The sequence below is a fragment of the Tamandua tetradactyla genome, chromosome 2, assembly GCF_023851605.1.
Source record: "Tamandua tetradactyla isolate mTamTet1 chromosome 2, mTamTet1.pri, whole genome shotgun sequence".
NCBI lineage: Eukaryota > Metazoa > Chordata > Mammalia > Pilosa > Myrmecophagidae > Tamandua > Tamandua tetradactyla.
Genome location: NC_135328.1, coordinates 223,634,852 through 223,660,072, shown reverse-complemented (window position 1 = coordinate 223,660,072; position 25,221 = coordinate 223,634,852). Strand labels below are relative to the sequence as shown.

The 25,221-nt window shown below is 57.1% G+C and overlaps 2 protein-coding genes across 2 annotated transcripts; one reads left to right on the top strand and one right to left on the bottom strand.

Annotated features, from left to right (window-relative positions):
* Positions 1–12,243: 12,243 nt before the first annotated feature.
* Positions 12,244–17,437, bottom strand: SDF4 (stromal cell derived factor 4). The gene is made up of 6 exons (XM_077151629.1): positions 17,282–17,437; positions 15,446–15,764; positions 14,734–14,870; positions 13,639–13,752; positions 12,603–12,937; positions 12,244–12,521 (listed from the first exon to the last, which is right to left on the bottom strand). Exons 2-6 carry the CDS (start codon positions 15,718–15,720, stop codon positions 12,345–12,347), a joined length of 1,038 nt encoding a protein of 345 aa, XP_077007744.1. The 5' UTR covers positions 15,721–15,764; positions 17,282–17,437; the 3' UTR covers positions 12,244–12,344.
* A 337-nt stretch (positions 17,438–17,774) lies between these two features.
* On the top strand, positions 17,775–19,657 carry B3GALT6 (beta-1,3-galactosyltransferase 6). Its single transcript, XM_077138293.1, has one exon. It carries the CDS (start codon positions 17,775–17,777, stop codon positions 18,768–18,770), a length of 996 nt encoding a protein of 331 aa, XP_076994408.1. The 3' UTR covers positions 18,771–19,657.
* Positions 19,658–25,221: the final 5,564 nt, after the last annotated feature.

Genomic DNA, 25,221 nt, shown 5'->3' with positions numbered 1-25,221 from the left:
TCACTGGCCTCTTTGGACCCCAAGTGTGGCTGTGAGCCGGGGGCCCAGCACCACCAAACACAGTGGCCAGTGCCCACTACTGCATGCATTGAGTGGGTGTGTGTCAGGGTGTGTGCAAGTGGGGGGTGCAGGTGGGGGGTGCAGGTGTGTGTGGATTTGTGCGTGTGTATGTGGGGGGTGCCGGCACGTGGCAGCGTCAGAGTATGTCTGGGTCTGTGAGCGTGCATGGGTGTGGGAGCATGTGCAGGCATGCGTGTGGGGGGATCCCCTGGTGCACTGAGTGTGGTAGGAAAGCACGTGCTACCTAAGTGGGCGCCCGACGTCTTCTGGTGTGACACCTACCTGCCGACACACGTGTGCTGGGTCCTGGTGAAGGTGTGTGAGCACGTGCCCCACATGCCCAGACGTGCTGCTCCTGTGAGCCCCGTGGGCGGCATTTGCATGGTTCTGTGTGGACACCGCCAGCCCCAGCTCTGACCAGCCAGTGGGTGTTGACAGCACAGCTGGAACGAGTGTGGCTGAGGGCAGAGCATGGGTGTGCCGCACTCCCGCTGGACAAGCACACACACGCACACGCATGCACAGCACACACGCGCACACACATGCACATATGTCCTTTGGCCACTGGTAGACTCCGTTTCCAACACGGCTGTCCACAGGGGGAGTGGGGCCGGTTCTGGGGGCACCTTGCGCAGGCCCCTGCCGCGCTTCCCCAAAGTGCGCTGCCAGACCCTGGAAGTGCTGAGCTGGGCGGCCGGGGCAGCACGTGGAAATGCCGCTGGGAGTCTCCGGTGCTGGGAAGTCCCTGGCCGGCGCTGAGGGCAGGGGCAGGAAGTGGGGCTCACTTTGAGCCACCTGCAGGGAACTCTGTGCTGGCCCGGCGCTGCCCATGGCCCCTCAAGGAAGGAGGCACCCCGAGGGGATCAGAGCCCCTCCCAGCTTGGAGGGGGCCTGGGCTCAGCACCCCCAGCCTCACCCACTGGCAGAAATGCGCTCTGGGCTGTAGAGCTCCCGGGGCCCCTGCGTGAGGACCTTCTCCCCTGGGGTCGAGGAGCCCCCGCCTGGCAGCTCCCCTCAGCCCACCAGACATCTGCCGCCCACCGTCCGTCTCTCTGGGGACACCATGTCACCTGACGCCTCCTGGGGGCCGCCCAACCACCTGAGGAGCCACTGCGTGGGAGAGGGGCCACCGCATGGGGGAGGGGCTCTGGGGTGGGAGAAGAGCCACTGCGTGGGACAGGGGCCACAGGGGAAGGGGCCACAGCATAGGGGAGGGACCAGGGTGGGAGGGGCCATGGGGTGGGGGAGGAGCCATGGCATGGGGGCAGGGCCACAGCATGGGGGAGGGCCCACCTGGACGGTCTCTGGCTGGCCACTGGCTCGTCAGAGGCTCCTGAGGGACCCGGGAGACAGCGGGGGGCTCCTGGAGTGGGCATGGGGGGCAGCCCTTGGCTGGCGCCGCCCTCAGGATGGAGGAATGAGGCCAAGCAGGGCAGGTGGAGCCGGCTGGGCTGAGGGCCCCAGGGGACCCGAGTGCAAGAGGGGTTAACGCCCTGCCCCACTCAGGAGATGTGCCTTCGTACGTGTGCATGCACACGGGTGGCCCAGGGAACTTGCGCACTTGAAGACAGCCTTTCTTCAGCCTCATGCTTGCTCATTCGGGAATGGGCCCACTCCTTTTCCTCTGTGCGCACACGCATGCATACCTCCCAGGGTCCATGGGGTGAGGGCCTGGTGGCTCAGCCATGGGAAACGGAGACCCTCTCTCAGGTGAGCGGCTCGGGGGGCAGCCCCCTCGGTCACCATGGGCAGGTCCCTGAGAGCCCACCCAGCCCGGGCTGCGTTCAGGATTGAGCAGATGTGTCTGTCCCTGCTGCTTCCTGCTAGGAGAGCTAGGACAGGGCTGGGGGAGGGGACAGGCCAGGGCAGCACCCACCCCTGCAGCCCAGGACGCCTGCTCCAGGTGCCATGGGATTAAAAACTTTTGTGCATCTAAGGACACTGTCAGGAAAACGAACCTATGCGATGGGAGGGTCTATTTGGAAACCACAAATCCGTAAGGGTTTAATGTCCAGAATATATAAAGATCCTCTACAACTCAACAAGAAAAACATCCCATTTAAAAATGGGCAAAAAAAAAAAAAAAAAAAAAGAGGGCCTAGGGTGTACTTACTTTCGAGCTTCACCTACTGCATGAGACCAAAGGCAGGAAGTTTTTTGTGTAGCAATCTAAATCAACCTGTCTGGACGGCTCATTTAAACAACCCAATGGAGCCCTGAGTGTGAATGAGGCCTTGTAATTCTGCACAGCTTAATGTGATGCCCAGATACATCCCAGACTATGGTGGGCTGATAATTATTAGGTACCAGTAGAGTCCCTGGAGGGTCTGAAGGAAAAAAATAAACATGGAACTATTAAACCTTCCCATCTAGGAAACCCCAGGTACCCTCTCAAATATTAGGGACTCCCAAGAAAAATAGGCCAATTCCTGGATTTTGAGTCTTTGCCCTTATGACATTTATGTTTAAATGAGCTACCTACAGCGAGGCCTGACGGTTGGTTCCAGGAAGCCTCTTTGTGGCTCAGATGTGGCCTCACTCTCTCTAAGCCCAACTCTGCAAGGAAAAGCTTTACCCACCCCCTACATGGGACATGACATGCAGGGGTGAAAGTCTCCCTGATAACGTGGGGCGATTCCCAGGGATGAGTCTGGCCCTGGCACCATGGATCGACAATGCCTTCCTGACCAAACGGAGGAAAAGTGCAACAAGATAAGGCATCAGTGGCCAGCAGAGCTCAAATGGAGTCAAGAGGCTGTTCTGGAAAAGCCTGGATAAGCCAGTACTCGGCATCAAGAGATAAAGACAGACTTCTTGACCACAAGGGGAAAGAGAAAAACGAGACAAAATAGTTTCAATGGCTGAGAGATTTCAAATAGAGTCAAGAGGTTATTTTGGAGGTTATTCTTATACACTTTATATATACCCCTTTTTACATGGGCAGGCACCGGGAATCAAACCTAGGTCCTCAGGCATGGCAGGAAAGCATTCTTACCTGCTGAGCCACCGTGGCCCGCCCCAGATATCCCTTTTTAGTTTATAATGCATTGGAGTGGCTGAAGGAAGTGCCTGAAACCCTTGAGCTGTGTTTCGGTAGCCTTGATTCTTCACAACAGTTGTATAAGATACAACGTTTGCAATGTGACTGTGTGATTATGAGAACCTTGTGTCCGCTGCTTCTTATATCCAGGGTATGGAGAGATGAGTAAAAAATATGGATAAAAATAAATAAACAATAGGGGTAATATAAATTGGGTGGATGGAAAACCTAGTAGTCAACCAGTGGGAGAGGTAAGGAGTATGGTCTGCATGACTTTCTTTCTACTTCTTTTTCTGGAGAGATGAACAAACGACTATGTGATTATATTATAAGCCATTGATTGTACACCATGTATGGGATATTTTAATGGCAAGAATACATTTGTATATTACATTTTTACAATTAAAAAAAAAGGCTATTCTGGAGGCTGCTCCTATACAGGCTTCAGTGAGCACTAACTAGCGCGGTTTGCCAACCCAACATCACCAGTCCTGCTAACCCAAAAGAGCACCCAAGGCTCTGACTCTATAAAAAGTTTCATGCGCTAACTTCTCTTCCCTGAAACTGATAACCTCCAGAGGGCTCCCAGGTCAGGGAAGTCCTAAAACCCAGGGGGGGCAGCCTCTCCAGAACATCCACTAGTTCATCCTCCTATGCTCCATCAGCAACACGCCTTTTCAACACGAAAAAGTGTGAGTGGGCACGGTCCGAATATCCCTGAAGACTGGGAGAAGATCAGAGGAAGAGAGTCGTGACAGAGAGGACAGGATTGAGCAGTATGACTGCGTGTGCTTGTTAGCAACTGTCGTGCACCCCAGAAAAGCCATGCTCTTTGATCCTCAGTCAGGGTGGGACCTTTTCATTAGGTAGCTTCCATGGAGATGTGTCTCCACCCACTCAAAGAGGGGCTGCTTACTGGAGCCCTTTAGAAACCATTCTGGAAAAAGCTTTAGAACTTTAGAACCATTCTGAAAGAGCCCATACAGCTAGAGACCTTCGGAGATGCAGCAAGAGAACACCCCCAGAAGTTTCAAAAAATGAGAAGCCAGGAGAAAAACCGAGCAGACGTCGCCCATGCCTTCCCAGCTGACCGAGCTGTTCCGACAGCACCAGCTTTTCTTGAGGGAAGGTAACTTGTTAGGGCCCCAATCTGGACATTTTCAAGGCTTTACAACTGTAAATTTGCAACTTAATAAATTTCCTTTTGATGTTTCTTTTTTTTTTAATTAATTAAAAAAAGAATTAACAAAACAATTAGAAATCATTCCATTCTACATGTACAATCAGTAATTCTTAATAACATCACAGTTGCATATTCATCACTTCTTAGTACATTTGCGTCGATTTAGAAAAAGAAATAAGACAACAGAATAAGAATTAAAACAATAATAGAAAGAAAAAAAAAAACCAAAAAACCTATACCTCACATGCAGCTTCATTCAGTGTTTTAACATAATTGCATTACAACTGGGTAGTATTGTGCTGTCCATTTCTGAGTTTTTATATCCAGTCCCGTTGTACAGTCTGTATCCCTTCAGCTCCAATTACCCCTTCTCTTTTTTTTTTTTTTTTAATTAACGGAAAAAAAGAAATTAACCCAACATTTAGAAATCATACCATTCTACATATGCAATCATTAATTCTTAACATCATCACATAGATGCATGATCATCATTTCTTAGTACATTTGCATCGGTTTAGAAGAACTAGCAACATAACCGAAAAAGATATAGAATGTTAATATAGAGAAAAAAATAAAAGTAATAATAGTAAAATCAAAACAAAACAAAACAAAACAAAAACCTATAGCTCAGATGCAGCTTCATTCAGTGTTTTAACATGATTACTTTACAATTAGGTATTATTGTGCTGTCCATTTTTGAGTTTTTGTATCTAGTCCTGTTACACCGTCTGTATCCCTTCAACTCCAATTGCCCATTATCTTACCCTGTTTCTACCTCCTGCTGGACTCTGTTACCAATGACATATTCCAAATTTACTCTCGAATGTCTGTTCACATCAGTGGGACCATACAGTATTTGTCCTTTAGTTTTTGGCTAGACTCACTCAGCATAATGTTCTCTAGGTCCATCCATGTTATTACATGCTTCATAAATTTATTCTGTCTTAAAGCTGCATAGTATTCCATCGTATGTATATACCACAGTTTGTTTAGCCACTCTTCTGTTGATGGAGATTTCGGCTGTTTCCATCTCTTTGCAATTGTAAATAACGCTGCTATAAACATTGGTGTGCAAATGTCCGTTTGTGTCTTTGCCCTTAAGTCCTTTGAGTAGATTCCCAGCAATGGTATTGCTGGGTCGTATGGCAATTCTATATTCAGCTTTTTGAGGAACTGCCAAACTGCCTTCCACAGCGGTTGCACCATTTGACAATCCCACCAACAGTGGATAAGTGTGCCTCTTTCTCCGCATCCTCTCCAGCACTTGTCATTTTCTGTTCTGTTGATAATGGCCATTCTGGTGGGTGTGAGATGATATCTCATTGTGGTTTTGATTTGCATTTCTCTAATGGCCAGGGACATTGAGCATCTCTTCATGTGCCTCTTGGCCATCCGTATTTCCTCTTCTGAGAGGTGTCTGTTCAAGTCTTTTTCCCATTTTGTAATTGGGTTGGCTGTCTTTTTGTTGTTGAGATGAACAATCTCTTTATAAATTCTGGATACTAGACCTTTATCTGATATATCATTTCCAAATATTGTCTCCCATTGTGTAGGCTGACTTTCTACTTTCTTGATGAAGTTCTTTGATGCACAAAAGTGTTTAATTTTGAGGAGCTCCCATTTATTTATTTCCTTCTTCAGTGTTCTTTAGGTTTAAGGTCCATAAAACCGCCTCCAGTTGTAAGATCCATAAGATATCTCCCAACATTTTCCTCTAACTGTTTTATGGTCTTAGACCTAATGTTTAGATCTTTGATCCATTTTGAGTTAACTTTTGTATAGGGTGTGAGAGATGGGTCTTCTTTCATTCTTTTGCATATGGATATCCAGTTCTCTAGGCACCATTTATTGAAGAGACTGTTCTGTCCCAGGTGAGTTAGCTTGACTGCCTTATCAAAGATCAAATATCCATAGATGAGAGGGTCTATATCTGAGCACTCTATTCGATTCCATTGGTCGATATATCTATCTTTATGCCAATACCATGCTGTTTTGACCACTGTGGCTTCATAATATGCCTTAAAGTCAGGCAGCGCGAGACCTCCAGCTTCGTTTTTTTTCCTCAAGATGTTTTTAGCAATTCGGGGCACCCTGCCCTTCCAGATAAATTTGCTTATTGGTTTTTCTATTTCTGAAAAATAAGTTGTTGGGATTTTGATTGGTATTGCATTGAATCTGTAGATCAATTTAGGTAGGATTGACATCTTAACTATATTTAGTCTTCCAATCCATGAACACGGTATGCCCTTCCATCTATTTAGGTCTTCTGTGATTTCTTTTAACAGTTTTTTGTAGTTTTCTTCATATAGGTTTTTTGTCTCTTTAGTTAAATTTATTCCTAGGTATTTTATTCTTTTAGTTGCAATTGTAAATGGGATTCGTTTCTTGATTTCCCCCTCAGCTTGTTCATTACTAGTGTATAGAAATGCTACAGATTTTTGAAGGTTGATCTTGTAACCTGCTACTTTGCTGTACTCATTTATTAGCTCTAGTAGTTTTGTTGTGGATTTTTCCGGGTTTTCGACGTATAGTATCATATCATCTGCAAACAGTGATAGTTTTACTTCTTCCTTTCCAATTTTGATGCCTTGTATTTCTTTTTCTTGTCTAATTGCTCTGGCTAGAACCTCCAACACAATGCTGAATAATAGTGGTGATAGTGGACATCCTTGTCTTGTTCCTGATCTTAGGGGGAAAGTTTTCAATTTTTCCCCATTGAGGATGATATTAGCTGTGGGTTTTTCATATATTCCCTCTATCATTTTAAGGAAGTTCCCTTGTATTCCTATCTTTTGAAGTGTTTTCAACAGGAAAGGATGTTGAATCTTGTCAAATGCCTTCTCTGCATCAATTGAGATGATCATGTGATTTTTCTGCTTTGATTTGTTGATATGGTGCATTACATTAATTGATTTTCTTATGTTGAACCATCCTTGCATACCTGGAATGAATCCTACTTAGTCATGATGTATAATTCTTTTAATGTGTTGTTGGATATGATCTGCTATAATTTTATTGAGGATTTTTGCATCTATATTCATTAGAGAGATTGGTCTGTAGTTTTCTTTTTTTGTAATATCTTTGCCTGGTTTTGGTATGAGGGTGACGTTGGCTTCATAGAATGAATTAGGTAGTTTTCCCTCCACTTCGATTATGTTGAAGAGTTTGAGGAGAATTGGTACTAATTCTTTCTGGAACGTTTGGTAGAATTCACATGTGAAGCCATCTGGTCCTGGACTTTTCTTTTTAGGAAGATTTTGAATGACTAATTCAATTTCTTTACTTGTGATTGGTTTGTTGAGGTCATCTATGTCTTCTTGAGTCAAAGTTGGTTGTTCATGTCTTTCTAGGAACCCGTCCATTTCATCTAAATTGTTGTATTTATTAGCGTAAAGTTGTTCATAGTATCCTGTTATTACCTCCTTTATTTCTGTGAGGTCAGTAGTTATGTCTCCTCTTCCATTTCTGATCTTATTTATTTGCATCCTCTCTCTTCTTCTTTTTGTCAATCTTGCTAAGGGCCCATCAATCTTGTTGATTTTCTCATAGAACCAACTTCTGGTCTTATTGATTTTCTCTATTGTTTTCATGTTTTCAATTTCATTTATTTCTGCTCTGATCTTTGTTATTTCTTTCCTTTTGCTTGCTTTGGGATTAGTTTGCTGTTCTTTCTCCAGATCTTCCAAGTGAACAGTTAATTCCTGCATTTTTGCCTTTTCTTCTTTTCTGATATAGGCATTTAGGGCAATAAATTTCCCTCTTAGCACTGCCATTGCTGCATCCCATAAGTTTTGATATGTTGTGTTTTCATTTTCATTCGCCTCGAGGTATTTACTAATTTCTCTTGCAATTTCTTCTTTGACCCACTCGTTGTTTAAGAGTGTGTTGTTGAGCCTCCACGTATTTGTAAATTTTCTGGCATTCCGCCTATTATTGATTTCCAACTTCATTCCTTTATGATCCGAGCAAGTGTTGTGTATGATTTCAATCTTTTTAAATTTGTTAAGACTTGCTTTGTGACCCAGCATATGGTCTATCTTTGAGAATGATCCATGAGCACTTGAGAAAAAGATGTATCCTGCTGTTGTGGGATTTAATGTCCTATAAATGTCTGTTAAGTCTAGCTCCTTTATAGTAATATTCAGATTCTCTATTTCTTTATTGATCCTCTGTCTAGATGTTCTGTCCATTGATGAGAGTGGGGAATTGAAGTCTCCAACTATTATGGTATTTGTGTCTATTTCCCTTTTCAGTGTTTGCAGTGTATTCCTCACATATTTTGGGGCATTCTGGTTCGGTGCGTAAATATTTATGATTGTTATGTCTTCTTGTTTAATTGTTCCTTTTATTAGTATATAGTGTCCTTCTTTGTCTCTTTTAACTGTTTTACATTTGAAGTCTAACTTGTTGGATATTAGTATAGCCACTCCTGCTATTTCCTGGTTGTTATTTGCATGAAATATCTTTTCCCAACCTTTCACTTTCAACCTATGTTTATCTTTGGGTCTAAGATGTGTTTCCTGTAGACAGCATATAGAAGGATCCTGTTTTTTAATCCATTCTGCCATTCTATGTCTTTTGATTGAGGAATTCAGTCCATTAACTTTTAGTGTTATTACTGTTTGGATAATATTTTCCTCTAACATTTTGCCTTTTGTATTATATATATCATATCTGACTTTCCTTCTTTCTACACTCTTCTCCATACCTCTCTCTTCTGTCTTTTCGGTTCTGACTCTAGTGCTCCCTTTAGTATTTCTTGCAGAGCTGGTCTCTTGGTCACAAATTCTCTCAGTGACTTTTTGTCTGAGAATGTTTTAATTTCTCCCTCATTTTTGAAGGACAATTTTGCTGGATATAGGAGTCTTGGTTGGCAGTTTTTCTCTTTTAGTAATTTAAATATATCATCCCACTGTCTTCTAGCCTCCATGGTTTCTGCTGAGAAATCTACACACAGTCTTATTGGGTTTCCCTTGTATGTGATGGATTGTTTTTCTCTTGCTACTTTCAAAATCCTCTCCTTCTCTTTGACCTCTGACATTCTAACTAGTAAGTATCTTGGAGAACGCCTATTTGGGTCTAATCTCTTTGGGGTGCGCTGCACTTCTTGGATCTGTAATTTTAGGTCTTTCATAAGAGTTGGGAAATTTTCAGTGATAATTTCTTCCATTAGTTTTTCTCCTCCTTTTCCCTTCTCTTCTCCTTCTGGGACACCCACAACACGTATATTTGTGCGCTTCATATTGTCCTTGAATTCCCTGATACCCTGTTCAAATTTTTCCATTCTTTTCCCGATAGTTTCTGTTTGTTTTTGGAATTCAGATGTTTCATCCTCCAAATCACTAATTCTATCTTCTGTCTCTTTGAATCTATCATTGTAGGTATCCATTGTTTTTCTATCTTTTCTACTTTGTCCTTCACTTCCATAAGTTCTGTGATTTGTTTTTTCAGTTTTTCTATTTCTTCTTTATGTTCAGCCCATGTCTTCTTCATGTCCTCCCTCAATTTATCAATTTCGTTTTTGAAGAGGTTTTCCATTTCTGTTCATATATTCAGCATTAGTTGTCTCAGCTCCTGTATCTCATTTGAACTATTGGTTTGTTCCTTTGACTGGGCCATATTTTCAATTATTTGAGCGTGATCCGTTATCTTCTGTTGGCGTCAGCGCATTTAGACAGATTTCCCTGGGTATTGGATCCAAAAGTTTGGAAGATTTTTCTGTGAAATCTCTGGGTTCTGTTTTTCTTATCCTGCCCAGTAGGTGGCGCTCGTGGCACACGTTTGCGGGTCCCACCAGTAAAAGGTGCTGTGGGACCTTTAACTTTGGAAAACTCTCACCGTCCGGGAGGTTCGCTAGCTGAAGCGGCTTGGAAGAGTGCGAGCTGGCCTGGGGTCCGAACACGGGGAGGGTTGCTGGCCGCCGCAGCCCGGGAAAGCACCCGTCCAAATTTCCTAGTCGGCCCAGGGCGACAAGCATGGCGGGAGGGCGCCAGCGGCAGTGGCCTGCCCGGGAGAGTGCACGATCCCGGGGAGTCACAGGTTTGGAAGGGGCCTCCCCCACCCGTCACCGTTCTCCGCGGCCTGGGGATTTCCGATCCAATTCTCTCAGTTGGTCCGGGGGGCCGCGCGTGGTGTGGGCGCCAGCCGCCGCGGTTTCAGGGGACCGCCTCTCCAATTCTCCCAGCTGGCCCGGGAAGGGGGAAGGGAGTGACTCTGGCCGCTTGCCGCCCCGCCCGGTGAAGCCCGCGCGCCTCGGCAATCTCACCCGAGCGGCTTCTCTCAGCCAGCCAGCCGTTCCAGGATGGGGTACGCTGTCTTTTTTATCTCTGTCGTGGCTTTGGGGGCTGTTCTGTATCGTTTCTACTCCCCTAGTAGCTGTCCTGGAGAAGAAACTAAGATTCGCGCGTCTTACTAAGCCGCCATCTTCTCCGGAAGTCATAAATTTCCTTTTAAAAGCTGTTCTGTTTCCAGTATATTGGATTCCAGCAGCTTAACAAATTAAAACACTGCTGAGTCACTATACTTACATTTCTTTTAGTTTCCAGTGTTCTGGAGCAACTGGAAGGACAAACCTGAAACTGGAAGAGTAACCCATACCAAACTCTGAAATCTGCTCTGTAGCTGCTTGTTCAGGTGTACTTGGAAAATGAATGTTTTCTTTTTTTTTAATAATAAAAAATGTTTAAAAAAAAAAAAAGTGCCAGGATTTTGAATAGACATTTCTCCTAAAATATTCAAGTGGCCAAAAAACATTAATTTATTTAATTAGTCATTAGAGAAATGCAAATTAAAGCAAGATACAACTTCCATCCACCGGGGTGGTTACTGTCTAAGACAGAAAGAACTGTGTTGGAAGGTGCACAGACAGGAATCCTGCACGTGGTGGGGGGCTCAGGCACACAGGCCGTTCCTGGTGGTAGGCCCCTCCCCCAGCCATCACACACAGCGAGAGGCCACGGCCGTGAAAAGAAGCAAAGTGCTGGGACACGGAGAACCCTGAGGCAGCACCATGAGTGAAATCAGCCTGGCCCAGAGGGCAGCTCTCCCAGCTCCCCACTCCCGAACCCTCAAACTCCTCCCAGGTGGCACCCCCACAAGGCCCCAGACTCCCAAGTTTAAACCCCAGCTCTCTGGGACAGCTCACTGGGCTCTGCAGGGCCCTGCCCCCCCAGCCCCAGTGCCTCTTCCCCTAAACACCCCCAGCTGCTTGGGCCCCAGCTCTGAAGGAAGTCCCTGCCCGGACGTCCGCTGGCTGGCCCACCGCGGCCAACCGCCCTCCCAACCCATACTGAGCCCAGGGCTTGGGGTGGCTGCCCCACCCGGTAATCCCCGCAGGGCCCCTCTGAGCCCCCTGCCCAGGGTGCTTCTTGGGTCTGGAGCAGGGGCCCTGGGCTTGCTCAGCAGTGGCCCCAAAGGCGGAATGACCAAGCCAGAGCTCGGACCCTTGCCTGGGCACATGGGCCCACTTCGCGGGTGCTTTTCCCAAACGGAGGTGAGGCAGATGCTGCGCAGCAAAAGCTAAGCACTGGTTTTGAACCTGACGCCGCTCTGCAAGATCACGTGCTCCAAACGGAAAGCCAGCTGGCCGCAAACGTGCTCAATGACCACTTGAGAGGAGGAAGCTGGGAAAAAAGGCAACAACTGCAGTTCAGGGTGTGCAGACGTGGTCTGCTCCCGCCAGCACCTGTGTTCCCTCAAGAGGCCGCCAGGCCCGCAGACCCCTCACCCCCGGCCCCCCACTCACTGGCCACCGCCCCTGCCAGCACGGCCTTGGGCCCGGGGAGGCGCTGCCATGCTGGGCGTCTGTTCTTCCAGTCGAATACACGCTCTGCTCTTTACTCCGCTGTGCAGTCTGAACAAAGGGCAGACCCACGGACGGGACAGGGCCAGAGGGGCCAAGCGACCTACTGGGCGCCCCCCGTCCCGGGCCCCACGCGCACCCCAGAGAAGACGCCACCTGTCAAAGCTAATCTTTAATAAACCTGAGCCTGGGGTTGGTGGAGGGAGTGCAAGCTCCGGCAGGCTCTGGACGGCTCCGGCGGGCTCCGGCAGATGCAGAGCTCAGAACTCCTCGTGCACGCTGCGGGCATAGTCCACCAACTTGCTGCCCGTAAAGAACTCGCTGTACTTGAGGACCTCCTCGGGCTCCAGGTGCTGGTTCTGGTTCTCGTCGGCGATGGCGATCATCTGCTTGGCCTCGCTGAGGGCGCTGTACTCATTCATGGGGTCCATGTAGGCCTGCGGTGGCCGGCAGCGGTCAGAGCGCGGCGGCCCCCCGAGCCCCGCAGCCCCCCGAGCCCCAGCCCCCACGGCCCCCACCTCCAGCTCCTCTGTGGTCACCAGCCCGTCGTGGTTGGCGTCGATCAGCTCCTCGAACTCTTTCTTCCGGTCCCTGGCCCAGCTGTCATCCATGTCCTGACCCTGCGGGCTCTCCACGGTGCCCGCGGGCAGCGAGGCAAACTCGGGCAGCGAGAGCCGCTGGTCGCCGTCCTGGTCCAGGTCACGGACGATCTCCCTGGCCATGAACTGCAGCATGCCGCGGCTGTGCTCAGGGTGCAGGAAGGACAGGAACTCATCCTCGCTCAGCAGCAGGTCGGCCGGAGGGCTGTCCGCCTGGTACCAGCGGTCGCGGAGGTTCTCAAGGACTTCCTGCGCTGAGAACGGCACCGCTGTCAGCTTCCCGCAAAGACAGGCGGGCGCGGGAGGGGGCGAGGGAGAGGTTGGGGTGACGTGCGGGCCTTGCGGGAGCAGCTGGGTGCTGTCCCCACCCCGAAACCTCTGCTGGGAAATGGGGACGAGCACCCAGCCCGCACAGCCAGCTGTCCCAGGGGGCTGTGCTGGCCGCATGTGAGGGGCTGCAGGGTCACGCCCTGCCGGTGGGCTCCCAGTGCGGCAGCCATGGTGGGAAACAGCACAGTGGCCCCCAATTCCACCCTGGCCCCTCTTGCTTCGCTCAGATGCCCCATGAGCCCTGTGGACCCCATAGGCTTAGGGATCCCGGATCTTGGCCAAGGACAAAACGTACTTCATATAATTGCTTCTGGAACCTTCTACCTCCCCTTCCCCAGGAGATCAAATGCTCACAGGTGAGCGTCCCCACATAGCGGGCCAGGCTCTGAGCAGCCCCTGAACCCCCCAAACCCCCAGGGCTGTGGGCGCGGCCTCAGGGACGTGCTCAGCAGTCACAGCCCCCATCCTCACCCAGGGCACCCCTCTCGGCCCAGCACCGTGTCCGCAGACCCGCGGCTCCCCAGGGTAGAGACAACGATGCACACATGGCTGCTTCACCCCTCAGGTCCCCTACCCCCTCGGCCAGGGCCCTGCCGACCCCGGCCACAAACACTGGTGCGCTTACTTTCTTCGTCCACCTTCAGCTCCTCGTTGTTCTTTATCTTCTCAGCAACTGCCCTTTCATCGTGGCCTTTGCTGGCCAGAAACTTCACCTTGTACTCGTCCCATGACACGCGGCCTGAGAGGGCAGAGGCTGCAGGTTAGGAGGTTCCACGTTTCCCTTTGTAAAGAGACGCTTAGTTCTTGGGGTACGCTGATGTCTACAAGCTGCACGCAGCTCACGAGGGGGGTCTGTGCGCAGGGCCGTCCCAGCCACGCCTCCGACCCCCACCCCACCCTGTGCCCAGGAAAAGGGTTCGTGAAGGCGCAGCAGTCGCAGGGTGTCAGCCTCGCCCCCCAGGCAGGGCGGCCTCCAGTGAGGGCAGGAAGAGGCCAGGCTGTGGGCCCTGGAGGCAGAGCACGAGAGCACGGAGCCACTCCCACGTGCCAAGTGCAGGCAAACTGAGCCGCGCGGAGCACAGAGCCCACGCTGGCCACAGGGTGGGGACCAGTCAGGTAGAGCCCCCATGGGCCCCAGCGGACGGGGTCAGCAAAGGTCTCCAGAAGGCCTGTGGCCCCGACTCAGTCCCGGGTGTTGGGGGACGGGGGGAGATGAGCATGTTGGGTGTGGGAGCAAGTGAAGAAGAGGCACAGCCAGGCCTGTGGCCTCTCCTGGGACCTCTGGTGTGGTGGAGGCTCCACAGACACCTCCTGCCCCGAGCTCCAGCCTCATGGCTACTGGGCAGCCAGCTGAGGACCTGCCCTGCCCATGACCCCAGTCTCCCCCACTCCAGGGCCCTGCCTGCCCCCCAGGCCCCACTCAGGGACCACAGCTCAGCCAGGGTCCCGGACACTCGGCTCCTCCCCTAGAGACACACACCCAGGCACTGGCCTCTGGTCACTCCGCACCCCCGAGCTGACAACTGTCCTGACACCCAGCAAGTGCCCCCAGAACAAGGGCCGGTTGTCTTAGTTGGTCACTAAGGGAATGTTGCCACAGCTCCAGCCTTGCTGCAGACAGCGGTAAGTGGAACAGGGCCTGCGCAGGGCTGGCCAGGTCCCGGCCTCAGGCCACACCCAGGGAGGGGCTCCAGCTGGCCCTGCCCGCCCCCACGCGCACCGTCGCCATCGGGGTCCACGGCGCGGAAGTGCAGCCTGTTCTCCTTCACAGCCTCCTGGAAGTGCTCCGCCGTCTTCTCCATGATCCACCGCTGCAGCTCCTTGGCACTGATTCTCCGGTCCACATTCACGTCCACCCTGCGGGCAGAGGGCGGAGGGCAGGAGGGCGGAGGGCGGAGGGCGGGTGGGCGGAGGGCAGGCGGTGCCCGACACCCCAAACCAGCGACACACTGCGGGCCGCAGGGGAGCTCGGGCGGGTCTGAGGCTCCAGGGGACGTCGCCCCCACCCTGTCCCCACGTGAAGATGAATGGGACGACCCCGCCGAGGACGGCCCCTCGAAAGTCAGTGTGGCCAAGCGCCCTCACGCCTCTCCGAGCACCAGGGACTCAGGCCACAGGCAGAGCTGGGTGTGCCCTGAGCCTGTGCTGCGGCTGTGCCCTGGTCTCCATCCCCCTGGGGACCTCCGACCCACAGTCCACTGGGCACCAGCCGCTTTAGCATCTAACCTGCCCGTGGTGGGCGCCGCAGAAAGACTTATGGGCATAGGCACGTGAGCCAAGCGGGTGCCCTCGGAAGCGGGGACAGGCTGTGCCCGGGCCACCCCGATCCAGGCGCACCACCGGCTCCTCGCCAGAGACCCTGGTGCCGCCGACAAGGGCCACGGCTCACAGAGGGCCTCGGGCACCCGCCCCCCCTGCCCCCCCCCGCCTACTTGGAGAAGATGACCATCAGCTTCCTCCTGCTCCTGCGTGGCTCCGTGTCCCCCTCGAAGGCAGCCGTGTCCTTGCCCAGGAAGACTTCCTGGTGGAAGCCCTTGTTGAGGTGCCCGTCAGCCTCCAGCCGCACCCCATTCAGGTGGTCGGGGGGCAGGAGCTCCCGCTCCCCTGGGCTGGCCGCTCGCTCCCGCACAGATGAGTGATTGGCGGGGCGCGCCGCCACGTCCACCAGCAGGAGGGCACCCAGCAGGCAGAGGCCGCAGGGGGCCATGGTGGCCTTGGGTCCAGAGGGGCAGACACACGACAGCGGACAGCCTGAGAGGAGACACAACGGCCACCAGTCACTCTGACCTCGCGGCCCCCCCCTGCTGCCGCTTCCTTTTCCAGGCACTCAGTTCCCAGCGGCCCCTCTGCTTGGACACACGGCCTCCTGGCGCACGCGGTGCCCTCAGGGACGCAACCACAGCCCCCGACAGGCACATCCGTGACCCCCGGGCCTCGGCTTCCTGCCCAAGAACAGGAAGAAATCCCTGGGCTTCCAGAGGGGAGAGTGATGACCTAGGCCACCCCCAGGGTCTGGAGCCAGCAGATGCCGCCACCCCACGTCCCTCCCGCGTCCATCCAACAAATGCTAGCCAAGTGCATACACACGGGCGTTTCTGCGCTAACCCAACGTGCATGCCCGTGAAGACACATTCACATTCTGCAAAAGTGAACGTAAATGTTACAGGACCTGCCGCTCAGCTAAGAGGCAGATGACTCAAATCCTACACGAACCTGGCCAAGGCCAGGGAGCGGTGCCTCAGGCAGCCTTGAGACGGCCCACCAGAGCGCTGAGCCAGAGGGGTGCCGTTGAGGTGGCATGGGGGGGCATGCGCAGGTGCTCACGTTTACCTTTAGGCTGGAGCTGAAGGCTCCACGGCAGTTACCCTGCCGCCGGGAAGCGCTGCCTTGCCTGAGAACCAAGGGAACTTGCTTCTGATTTCAACATCACGCCGCTTAAGGCAGTCATAAAGACAGGACTCAGGACAGACGGTACGTGGCTCCTTAAAACAACCAAGTCGGTTCTTCATTTCCCTTATCTCCATGAGCTTACATGGGTAAACTCATTACAAGAGTTCTGCACTAAAAGCAGCCCAAAAGTAACCATGGGGCCAAGCAGGGCTCACTCAGTGCAGGTCCCTCCTGTCCGTCCCGCCACGGGGAGCGGCCGCGCTCCTGTCCTGCCATCACATTTCCAAGGGCGCCCCCAGCGCCGGACGCCAGCGCCCATAAAGGCGCCGAGAGGCCTGGCCAGGCAAAACCCCGCCCGCGGTTTCTCGCGTAAGCGAAGAGGAACACTCGGCCGCCCGGGCTTCAGCGCTGGGCACCTGGGCGACCCTTACAGCGGACGACGGCAATCGCACGCTAAAGCGTCCTAGCCCGTTCCAAGAGCCCCCCTGGTCAGCCGTCGCGCCCACCGGACTGACGCTGGGCAAGGGCTTCGCGCACACCCCAAGCGTCCGCGCACTCGACTGCTCGGGGCCGCGGTCCGCGCTCTGCGCAGCAGCTGGGGCAGCGCCGGGCGACGCGTCCAAGGTCACCTTCCGGGGTCCGCCCAACGCCCGGCTCCCAGGCGCTGCTCCCTCGGCCGCCGGCCCTCGGCCTGGGTCCCGCCGTGGCGGCTCCGGGCTCCGCGGGGAAACGCCGACCCGGGCGCGGGCAGCAACTAGCGCGGCCTCACCGACGGGCAGACGGACGGACGGAGTGACGCTGCCCCACCCCCAGCGCCGAGCGGGTCGGCGACTCGCGGCCCGAGGGCCTGCGGCCGCCGCCCAGGGCCCCGCACTCACCGGCTTTCCGCCCCTCGCCCAGGGTGCGGAGAGCGGTGCCGGGAGCGCCGGTGACACCGCCGACGGGACAAGGGTCAGGCCGCGGCCATCTTTCTTCCGGGAAGAGGCGGGCAGGCGGGCCGGGGGGCGGTGCGGGCGGAAACCGCCGCGCGGCCGACCAATGAGAAGGGGGCGCGAGGCCACGTGATGGCCAGTCCCGCCGCGCCTGCGCCGCCGCCGCGGCCGCCGCCATAGGTCCCCGCCTCCGAGCGCCCCTGGAGAGCGGCCTCTCGGGGTTCCTTCTGCCACCCCCGAGGGGCACGGGCCTCGGCCGCCCGCCGCCGCTGTCGCCACCGCCCGGCAGGGCCACGGCCTGGCGGCGCCTTCCTCGGCCGTACGCAGACGCCGGGCTGAGGGGGGCGTCCAGGGCCGCCGTGCGCAGGCGCGCCGCCCGGGCCCGAGCGCCGCCGGGAGCCTCGGCGCCTGCGCACTCGCGCGGGCCCCCGCGCGCGCCATGAAGCTGCTGCGCCGGGCGTGGCGGCGGCGGGCGGCGCTCCTGGGCGGCCTGGCGCTGGGCGGCGCCGCGCTGCTCTACCTGGCGCGCTGCGCGGCCGAGGGCGCGCCCCCTCTGCCTGGCCGGCCCCCGCCCGCAGCCGCCGCCGCCGCCCCGGGCCCGGCTGCGCGCGCGCTGCTGGCCGTGCTGGTGGCCTCGGCGCCCCGGGCGGCCGAGCGGCGCAGCGTGGTCCGCGGGACGTGGCTGGGTCCCGGGCGGCGCGGGGGCCCGGGCGACGTGTGGGCGCGCTTCGCCGTGGGCATGGGCGGCCTGGGCACCGAGGAGCGGCGCGCCCTGGAGCGCGAGCAGGCGCGCCACGGGGACCTGCTGCTGCTGCCCCTGCGCGACTCCTACGAGAACCTCACGGCCAAGGTGCTGGCCATGCTGGCCTGGCTGGACGAGCACGTGTCCTTCGAGTTCGTGCTCAAGGCGGACGACGACTCGTTCGCGCGGCTGGACGCGCTCCTGGCCGAGCTGCGCGCCCGCGACCCGCCGCGCCGCCGCCGCCTCTACTGGGGCTTCTTCTCCGGCCGCGGTCGCGTCAAGCCGGGTGGCCGGTGGCGCGAGGGCGCCTGGCAGCTCTGCGACTACTACCTGCCCTACGCGCTGGGCGGCGGCTACGTGCTCTCCGCGGACCTGGTGCGCTACCTGCGTCTCAGCCGCGACTACCTGCGGGCGTGGCACAGCGAGGATGTGTCGCTGGGCGCCTGGCTGGCGCCCGTGGACGTGCAACGCGAGCACGACCCGCGCTTCGACACCGAGTACAAGTCCCGCGGCTGCAGCAACCAGTACCTGGTGACGCACAAGCAGAGCCTCGAGGACATGCTGGACAAGCACCAGACGCTGCTGCGCGAGGGCCGCCTCTGCAGGCAGGAGGTGCAGCTGCGCCTCTCCTACGTCTACGACTGGTCGGCGCCGCCCTCACAGTGCTGCCAGAGAAGGGAAGGCATCCCCTGAGCCGCGGCCTCGCTGGGCGGTAGAGGCCAGGCCGGGACACATGCCCTCGGGGGCTCAGCGATGACTGGGGGTTTGGCGGCTTGTGAGTGACTGAGGCGCTGAAGCTAGCCTTGCACCCGCGAAGCCGACGGGCTCCGGCTGGGGCTCCGGGGCGGGTGCAGCCCAGAGGGAGTTCAGACTCATCCAGGCTGACAGCTTCGGATGCCACGAGGCGCGTGCTGCCACCCCGCCTACGGCAGCTCCTAGGGGCGCCACCTCGGCCCCAGGGTATCCTCACCCCAGACCGCTCGCGGAAAACTGCCCTGCCCCTGGCTCTCAGCCACTGGGATCCCCTGCTTTGGGGGTGATGCCAGGGCAGAACTCCCCGACACCAGCTGTCCCCTGATGCCTGTCTCCTCGCTGTTCCGTTCTGGGGCAGGCAGCCAGGGGCCGGAGCCTGCAGCAAAGCCTGAGGAATGAAGACTTGTGATGCAGGCCTGGCTGCTGCCCGTGTCCACCACCCACTGTCCTCTGAAAAGCCCCCGAGAGGCCCCGAGTATTACAGCCTCAGTGGCCTTCTCCGAAATGACTTCTTGGTAACCTCTTACAGCTCCAGTGGGTATCATCTGTCATGCAGTTTCACTCTGATTTACTTTAATGTAGTTGCGTGTCTTCTTAGTGAATTTACTGTTAATGCGGTTCAACATTTGTCTGTGATTTATCTATAAATACTGTTAATGTGTATATAGATAAGAGCTTAAATTGGGTGTGTGCAGTACTCATATTACTTAAGTTATTTCAGAAAAGACTTTTTTAAGTTGGGATTTGTGGATTTCTGTTTTTTAGACTTGAGTTGTAGACCTCGTGGCTGCATGTGTATTTAAATATGGAAGAATTTTTAAACTGTCTGTTTCTCTTTTAAGTTTATGCGTAAATTAGGCACTGTCTTTCTCAAAAGACTTTCCTTTTAAGGCCTCCCGTGGAGCGGGCCCCCCGACCTGAGGCCCCCAGCCACGTTCCCAGAAACTCCAAACTCCAAGCTCTTTCCTTTTTAAAGATGTGAGAAGCGAAGACTGTTGTTAAAAAAGTGAAGCAACAGGCTGCGGAGCCACCGGCCACGCGTGGCTGCTGCACACTGCTCTGGAGTCCCACATGGGTTTTCCCCTGGGCGCCTGGGCTGCGCTCTGGCCCGACCTTGTATTTCCGCTTGGTCTAGAGGCAGGAGACCCCCGTTCAGCCGTGTGTGGCCTCATGAGAGCAGGTTTGGGTGATTTTTGTTTAAACAGAAGAATCTCTGCAGGTCGCTTTTAGCGTTGGGACCCGGCATGAAGCACTGGACCAGAAGTGGCGCTGATGACCTGAGCTGCGGGGCCCCCCACCAATTCCAGGGCCTGATCTGCTTCAGAGCAACCCCTCCTGGGGGTCCCGGGAGGCACGTCCAGCCTTTGGCACAGCCTGGTGTCTATTGGGGGCTGTGGCCGTGGAGCAGATGCCCACCCCATCTGCCCTTTATGTCCTTGTGGCCATGTGCCCACACCCATGGCCCTCCCAGTGCAGGAGGTGCTTCTATCAGCTGCCTGGCCCGTCCTAAGGCCGCAGGACACCTGAGTTCAGCCAGAGTGTGGCCGTGGGAAGGCCCCTTGGCCGCTGGGCCCGGGTGTCACACGTTCAAAGTGGAAATATGCACACTCAGAGCCACTCCAGGCTGGGCCCGGGGCTCAGGGACAATGCACCCTGCCCCCACCTCGCACCCCACCCACCACAGAGCCAAGGGGCTGCTGGGACAGAACGCATGCGGTGGGGTGGCTGGGGGGGACCAGGACAGCTGGGGGGGGGGTAGGAGCAGTTGAGGGTGGTGGACCTGGAGCAGCTGAAGGAAACGGAGCATGTGGGAGTCCTAGAGTAGCTGAAGGGACCAGGAACATCTGGGAGAGGGGTCTGGAGCAGTGGGGGTCTCCCTAGTGGGAGTCACCATGACTATGGACCTCGACTCACAGCAAGTCTCTGTCCACTGGGCTCCCCAGGCGTCGGTCCACCCCCAGTCCTTTCTGTGACACAGACAGCCTCCCAGGCTCCCCACCTCAGCCCCAAAGACCTCTTGTTTTCACTCAGTCCCCCCAGCTCCTACCCCCTCCATGGCCAGCCCAAGCGCCTCCCACAGCCCCAACCTGTCCCAGGCCTGATGCTCTGTGAAAACCACGGGCTCTGGGAATTTATGGAGAAACCAGTGGTTCTGGGGAGGGACAGGGAAATGGGACACGGGGGTCCTCATGCGTCCCTCCCAAGCTCTGGAGCAGGGCCCCCAGAGGTACAGAGCTTCCTGGGGAGGCCAGCGGTGCTGGCGACGGTGGCGTACAGGACGCTGTAGAAAGGGCCCTGGTAAGTGGCCCTGGTGGAGGAGCTGGCAGCTGCCTGAGCCTCTGAGCCTGGGCTCCTTCCTGGGAGGACCCAGGCCGGCCCCGTGTCTCCCCACTCCCAGGGCGCCCCTGCCACCCAAGAGGCCCCAACCCCAGCCAGCCATCTCCTCTCGTCATTCCTCGGGGTCCCCTCCCAGCCTGCCCCCCCGGCGGGACTACCCAGCCCTGGGAATCGAAGCACCTCCTTCACGGAAGCCCCTGTTGCCATCGGCGGCAGCCCCTTGCTTAGGGGGCCGGGGGTGCCCTGCCAATCTGGGGACCCTATGGAAAGGGCCCGCTGCTCTGCGGCACCCCAGTTCCCCACATGCCCTGCCGCCTCCACCCCTCCCCGAGCTGAGACCTTCCAGCCCCCGCCCGGCCCTGGGGAGGAGCTGCTGACTCTCCCCATCCCCCATTCTGACGGGGCAGGGACCACCCAAAGCAAACAAGAGCACGCCCATCTGCCCCTGACCACGCTGGAGCTCCCCTGCCCCTTCCTCCCCAGGAATTTTGGGGCCCGCCCGCCCCCTCCTTGGCCAGGGGCGTCTCTCAGTGGCACCAGCACTGCCTTTGCCTGGGGACACTTGCCTGGCATGGGCACCCAGGACAGAGGGCACTTGTGAGCCCCCACCCGGAGCTGGCTCCTGGGGAGAGGACCCGAGACGCGGCCACCTTGGCCCTGCTGTGCCGCAGGCCCCGCTTTGTCTCGGCCGAGCTGCCTGGGCCTCCCCAGTATGAGGGGACCCGGCCAGTCCCGGCGCCAGCTCCAGCCCACAGCGAGCCCTGAGCCCTGATACTGGGACACACCAGGCAGACGGGCCTACCCATACGCGAGTTTCCAGGAGATACATCAGAGCGCAGAGGCCCCAGGGGGGCTGCCCCGGCCGGACCCCTGCCCAACACCCACCTCCGACCTCATTGGGTCTGCCCCGGGGGACACATCCTGGAGGACAGAACTGACGCCGGAGAGGGATGTGTCCACCCAAAGCTGCCCCCAGAGGCCCGGCCTCAGCAGCAGCTGAGGGGCTGCAGGGGGAGGGGGGGACGCCAGGGGTTGTCAGCGCAGGCCTGGGGTGGGGGCTGGACCTGGGTCCTGAGGATGCAGGGGTAGCAGGACAGGGGACAGCTGCTGGCCTGGCCACGCAGGGCCACGCAGGGCCCCTGCGTGTCCCACCGCTTCCCCCCCCGCCACCCCACCCTGCGTCCCCACCGCTTCGCTCTGCGGCCTCTGGGCTCCTGCTGTGGCCGCTTGCCCGGGGCAGGTGTGGGGGCTGCCCGCTCCCAGTGTCTGCATCCCAAAGCTGTGCGGTGGGCAGGACCCCTCCCACCGACCTCGGGCCAGCCCCGGCCTGGCAACCGGAGAAGGAACCCGAGCCTGGCCCCAGCCCGGGTGGCGTCTGGAGGTCTCGGCCGCCCCCGCCGCTGGTCCCCTGGGGAGTGATGGGGGTGTGCACACGATCTCCTAAGCTGCCTGCCTGGAAGGGCTGCTGTGAGCCTGGCCTCGGAGTGTCCTGCTGCTGAGTTGTGTCCACACACTCTTTGGGGATGTGGCAGGGACGGACTTGAGGACAGGACCCCGCAGCCCTCCCGGTCCTGGGGGGCTGTGAGCCTGGAGCAAGGGGCGTTGGACGGAGGTGAGGCTGCTTCTGTGGGTGCCTTGCCGCAAAACAGACTTTTCTTGGGTCCTCTGACAGCGTCTTCCCGTTATTCTCCCCCTTGCTACCCGCTGCAGCTTCTCTCAGGGCGGGAAAGGGCGGGGGCTTGTCGGCTGCTCCCCCACTCATGCGCCTCGTGGCTGGCTTGGAGGGTGCAGCAGGCTGACCTCGGCGCCCCAGGTCCAGTGTGACGAGCAGGTGTTACAAAACCGATGTTATCACCCCTGCGCCTCGCTCAGCTCCCAGAGGAGCGTGTGAGTCACTGCCCTGGAGCAGGTTGCACCCCAAATCCTTCTGAACAAAGGCCCTTTGTTCCCCGAGCCCACCTGTGTACCCGCCAGACATGCAGCGGGCAGGTGTGGGTGAGGGCGGCAGGCACAGGCACGGAGCAGGGCCATATTCCTGACGCCAGACATGTCTGCTGACCCACTGCGGCTGCGGGGGACCCTGGGTTGCAGGAGACCCCGGGCTGCGGGGGACCCTGGGCTGCGGGAGGCCATGGGCCCTGAGTTCTCGTGCACAGGGCCGTCCAGCCCCCACGGGCCCCAGGCCAGCACTTGGGCAATTGGGTCCTGAGCTGCCTAAGCCTGACCCTGAGGCCCTCCCCAGGCGCCCCCTGGGCAGGGCAGCAGCTGCTCCTGATTGGGCCACGGGCATCGAGGGAGCTGTCCTCTAGGTCCTGGGCAGCAGGGGGACACAGAGACCCCACAGGGTGCACCCAGCGAGGCTAGCCCTGGGGACAGGGCCCCACCGACCCGCCAGCCTGGATGCAGATGCACTGTGTGGGTCCTACGGGGCCCTGGGGACTGACCAGGCCCAGCCTGCAGATGCCGAGCAGAGGGGACCCTGCAGGTGAGGTTTGCACTTGGACCCTGGGGGCCTGGTGGGGGCCCGGCACGCCCTGAGGCCCCCCCACCTGACGGTCTTCGAGGCAGCAGCTGCCCAAGAGGCTGCCAGACAGGTGGGGCCACACGCCTGGGAAGTCGGTCCCAGGAGGGTCAATGGGGCTGGCCCGGCCCCCCGCTGCCCGGCATCCTCAGCCAGCCTGTGCCACCCACCTGGCTTTGACCCCCCTCAAAGGCACGTGGGCCCCAGGTGCTGTAAGGGGACAGGGAGAGGCCGTGGGGGGCTTGGTGTCCCTGCCAAGCCCCCAGGACCTCCCGCCGCAGAGCTGCGCAGCCCCAAGCCCTTTCCCTCACTCCTGACCCGGCCCGCTGCTCCCCATCCTGGGGACCTACCTGCACACAGGGGCCTCGGGCCTCGGGTTTGCAGAGCAGGGGAGCAGACAGTGGATGAAAGACGGGGGGCCATGTGGTCGGGGTGCTGTCACGCCCCCCTTGACTTCCTGCCCGGCAGAGCCCTGCCCCCACTTGGGGCCCCACAAGCGCAGGCCAGGGAAGTGACCCCAAACACTGATGTAAAACGGGGTGCTGCCAGGCCCAGAGGCTCAGGCAGGGGTCGCTGTGCTCCCCCCATCCCATTCCAACACCGACAGCAGTGTGGTCTCCTCCACACAGCCCTGGCTGTCATCCTCCTCCCACCCAGTGCCCAGCCTCAGTTTCCCCTTCTGTACAGAGATGCGGCCACGAGTACTCTTGTGGGGAGCACAGAGGAACTCGAGGGCCCTGAACTTGCCCCGGGGGCAGGGCATGCCGGTAGCAGGGCCTCGGCGGGTAGTCGCCCCTTCCCACACCTGTGCCCTGCCCTCCGGGAGGGACCCCAGCATGGCACCCACACTTAGCTGAGGCCCACCTGGGGCTGCTAGGAGTGGAGTAGGGTCCTCGGTGCGCCCCACTCGCCTCCAGACCTCCCGCCACTGGCCCAGTCCCCCAGGGGCCGCGGGAGCTCCCTTCACAGTTGGCGGCCAAATTACGTTCTCCGGCTGGGGGCGGCAGGGCCGCGGTGAGCCCACGCGGTGAGCCGGGGGCGCCCCCTGCCCCTTGGGGCAGCTCAGGTCCAGCCCCGGCCTGGCCCTCACCCAGCCCCACGCGTGTGCATACCCCCGCATCACATGTGCTCGTGGCGTACACACTCGCTGCACACTCATGCCATGCCAGCCGGGGCTCCAGCCCTGTCCTTGCCGAGCTCCTCCCGGGCACGCGTGGCACGGCCCTTGGCGGCACCATGTGTAGACACCGCCTCGGCCACTCTCCAACCCCCTTCAGGCAGTGACCAGACAGCACAGGGGTCACAGGGGAGGGGCCTGTCCTTTATTGCTGTGACCAGTTGTGAACAGAAGACAGCAGGGGTGGGGGTGTCCAGGGCTGCAGGGGGGCTCGGAGGGCAACCGGGGTTGGGGGGCCCCCAGGGGCTGGAGGAGACCAGGAGCTGGGGGGACCCAGGGCTGCAGGGGGACTGGGTGGGGGGGTTGGGGACTGAATGGGACAGGCGGGGGGGAGCACTGCCCGAGGGCTGGCCCGA

What these genes read in the sequence shown, in the direction of transcription:
- SDF4 (XM_077151629.1), bottom strand. Translation starts at nt 15,720, where the DNA reads ATGGCCCCCTGCGGCCTCTGCCTGCTGGGTGCCCTCCTGCTGGTGGAC. An exon ending in CGTGGACCCCGATGGCGACG is followed by an intron (nt 13,753 to 14,733) that starts GTGCGCGTGGGG and finishes CTGCCCTCTCAG; the next exon opens with GCCGCGTGTCATGGGACGAG. An exon ending in GCTGAAGGTGGACGAAGAAA is followed by an intron (nt 12,938 to 13,638) that starts GTAAGCGCACCA and finishes TGCCGTTCTCAG; the next exon opens with CGCAGGAAGTCCTTGAGAAC.
- B3GALT6 (XM_077138293.1), top strand. Translation starts at nt 17,775, where the DNA reads ATGAAGCTGCTGCGCCGGGCGTGGCGGCGGCGGGCGGCGCTCCTGGGC.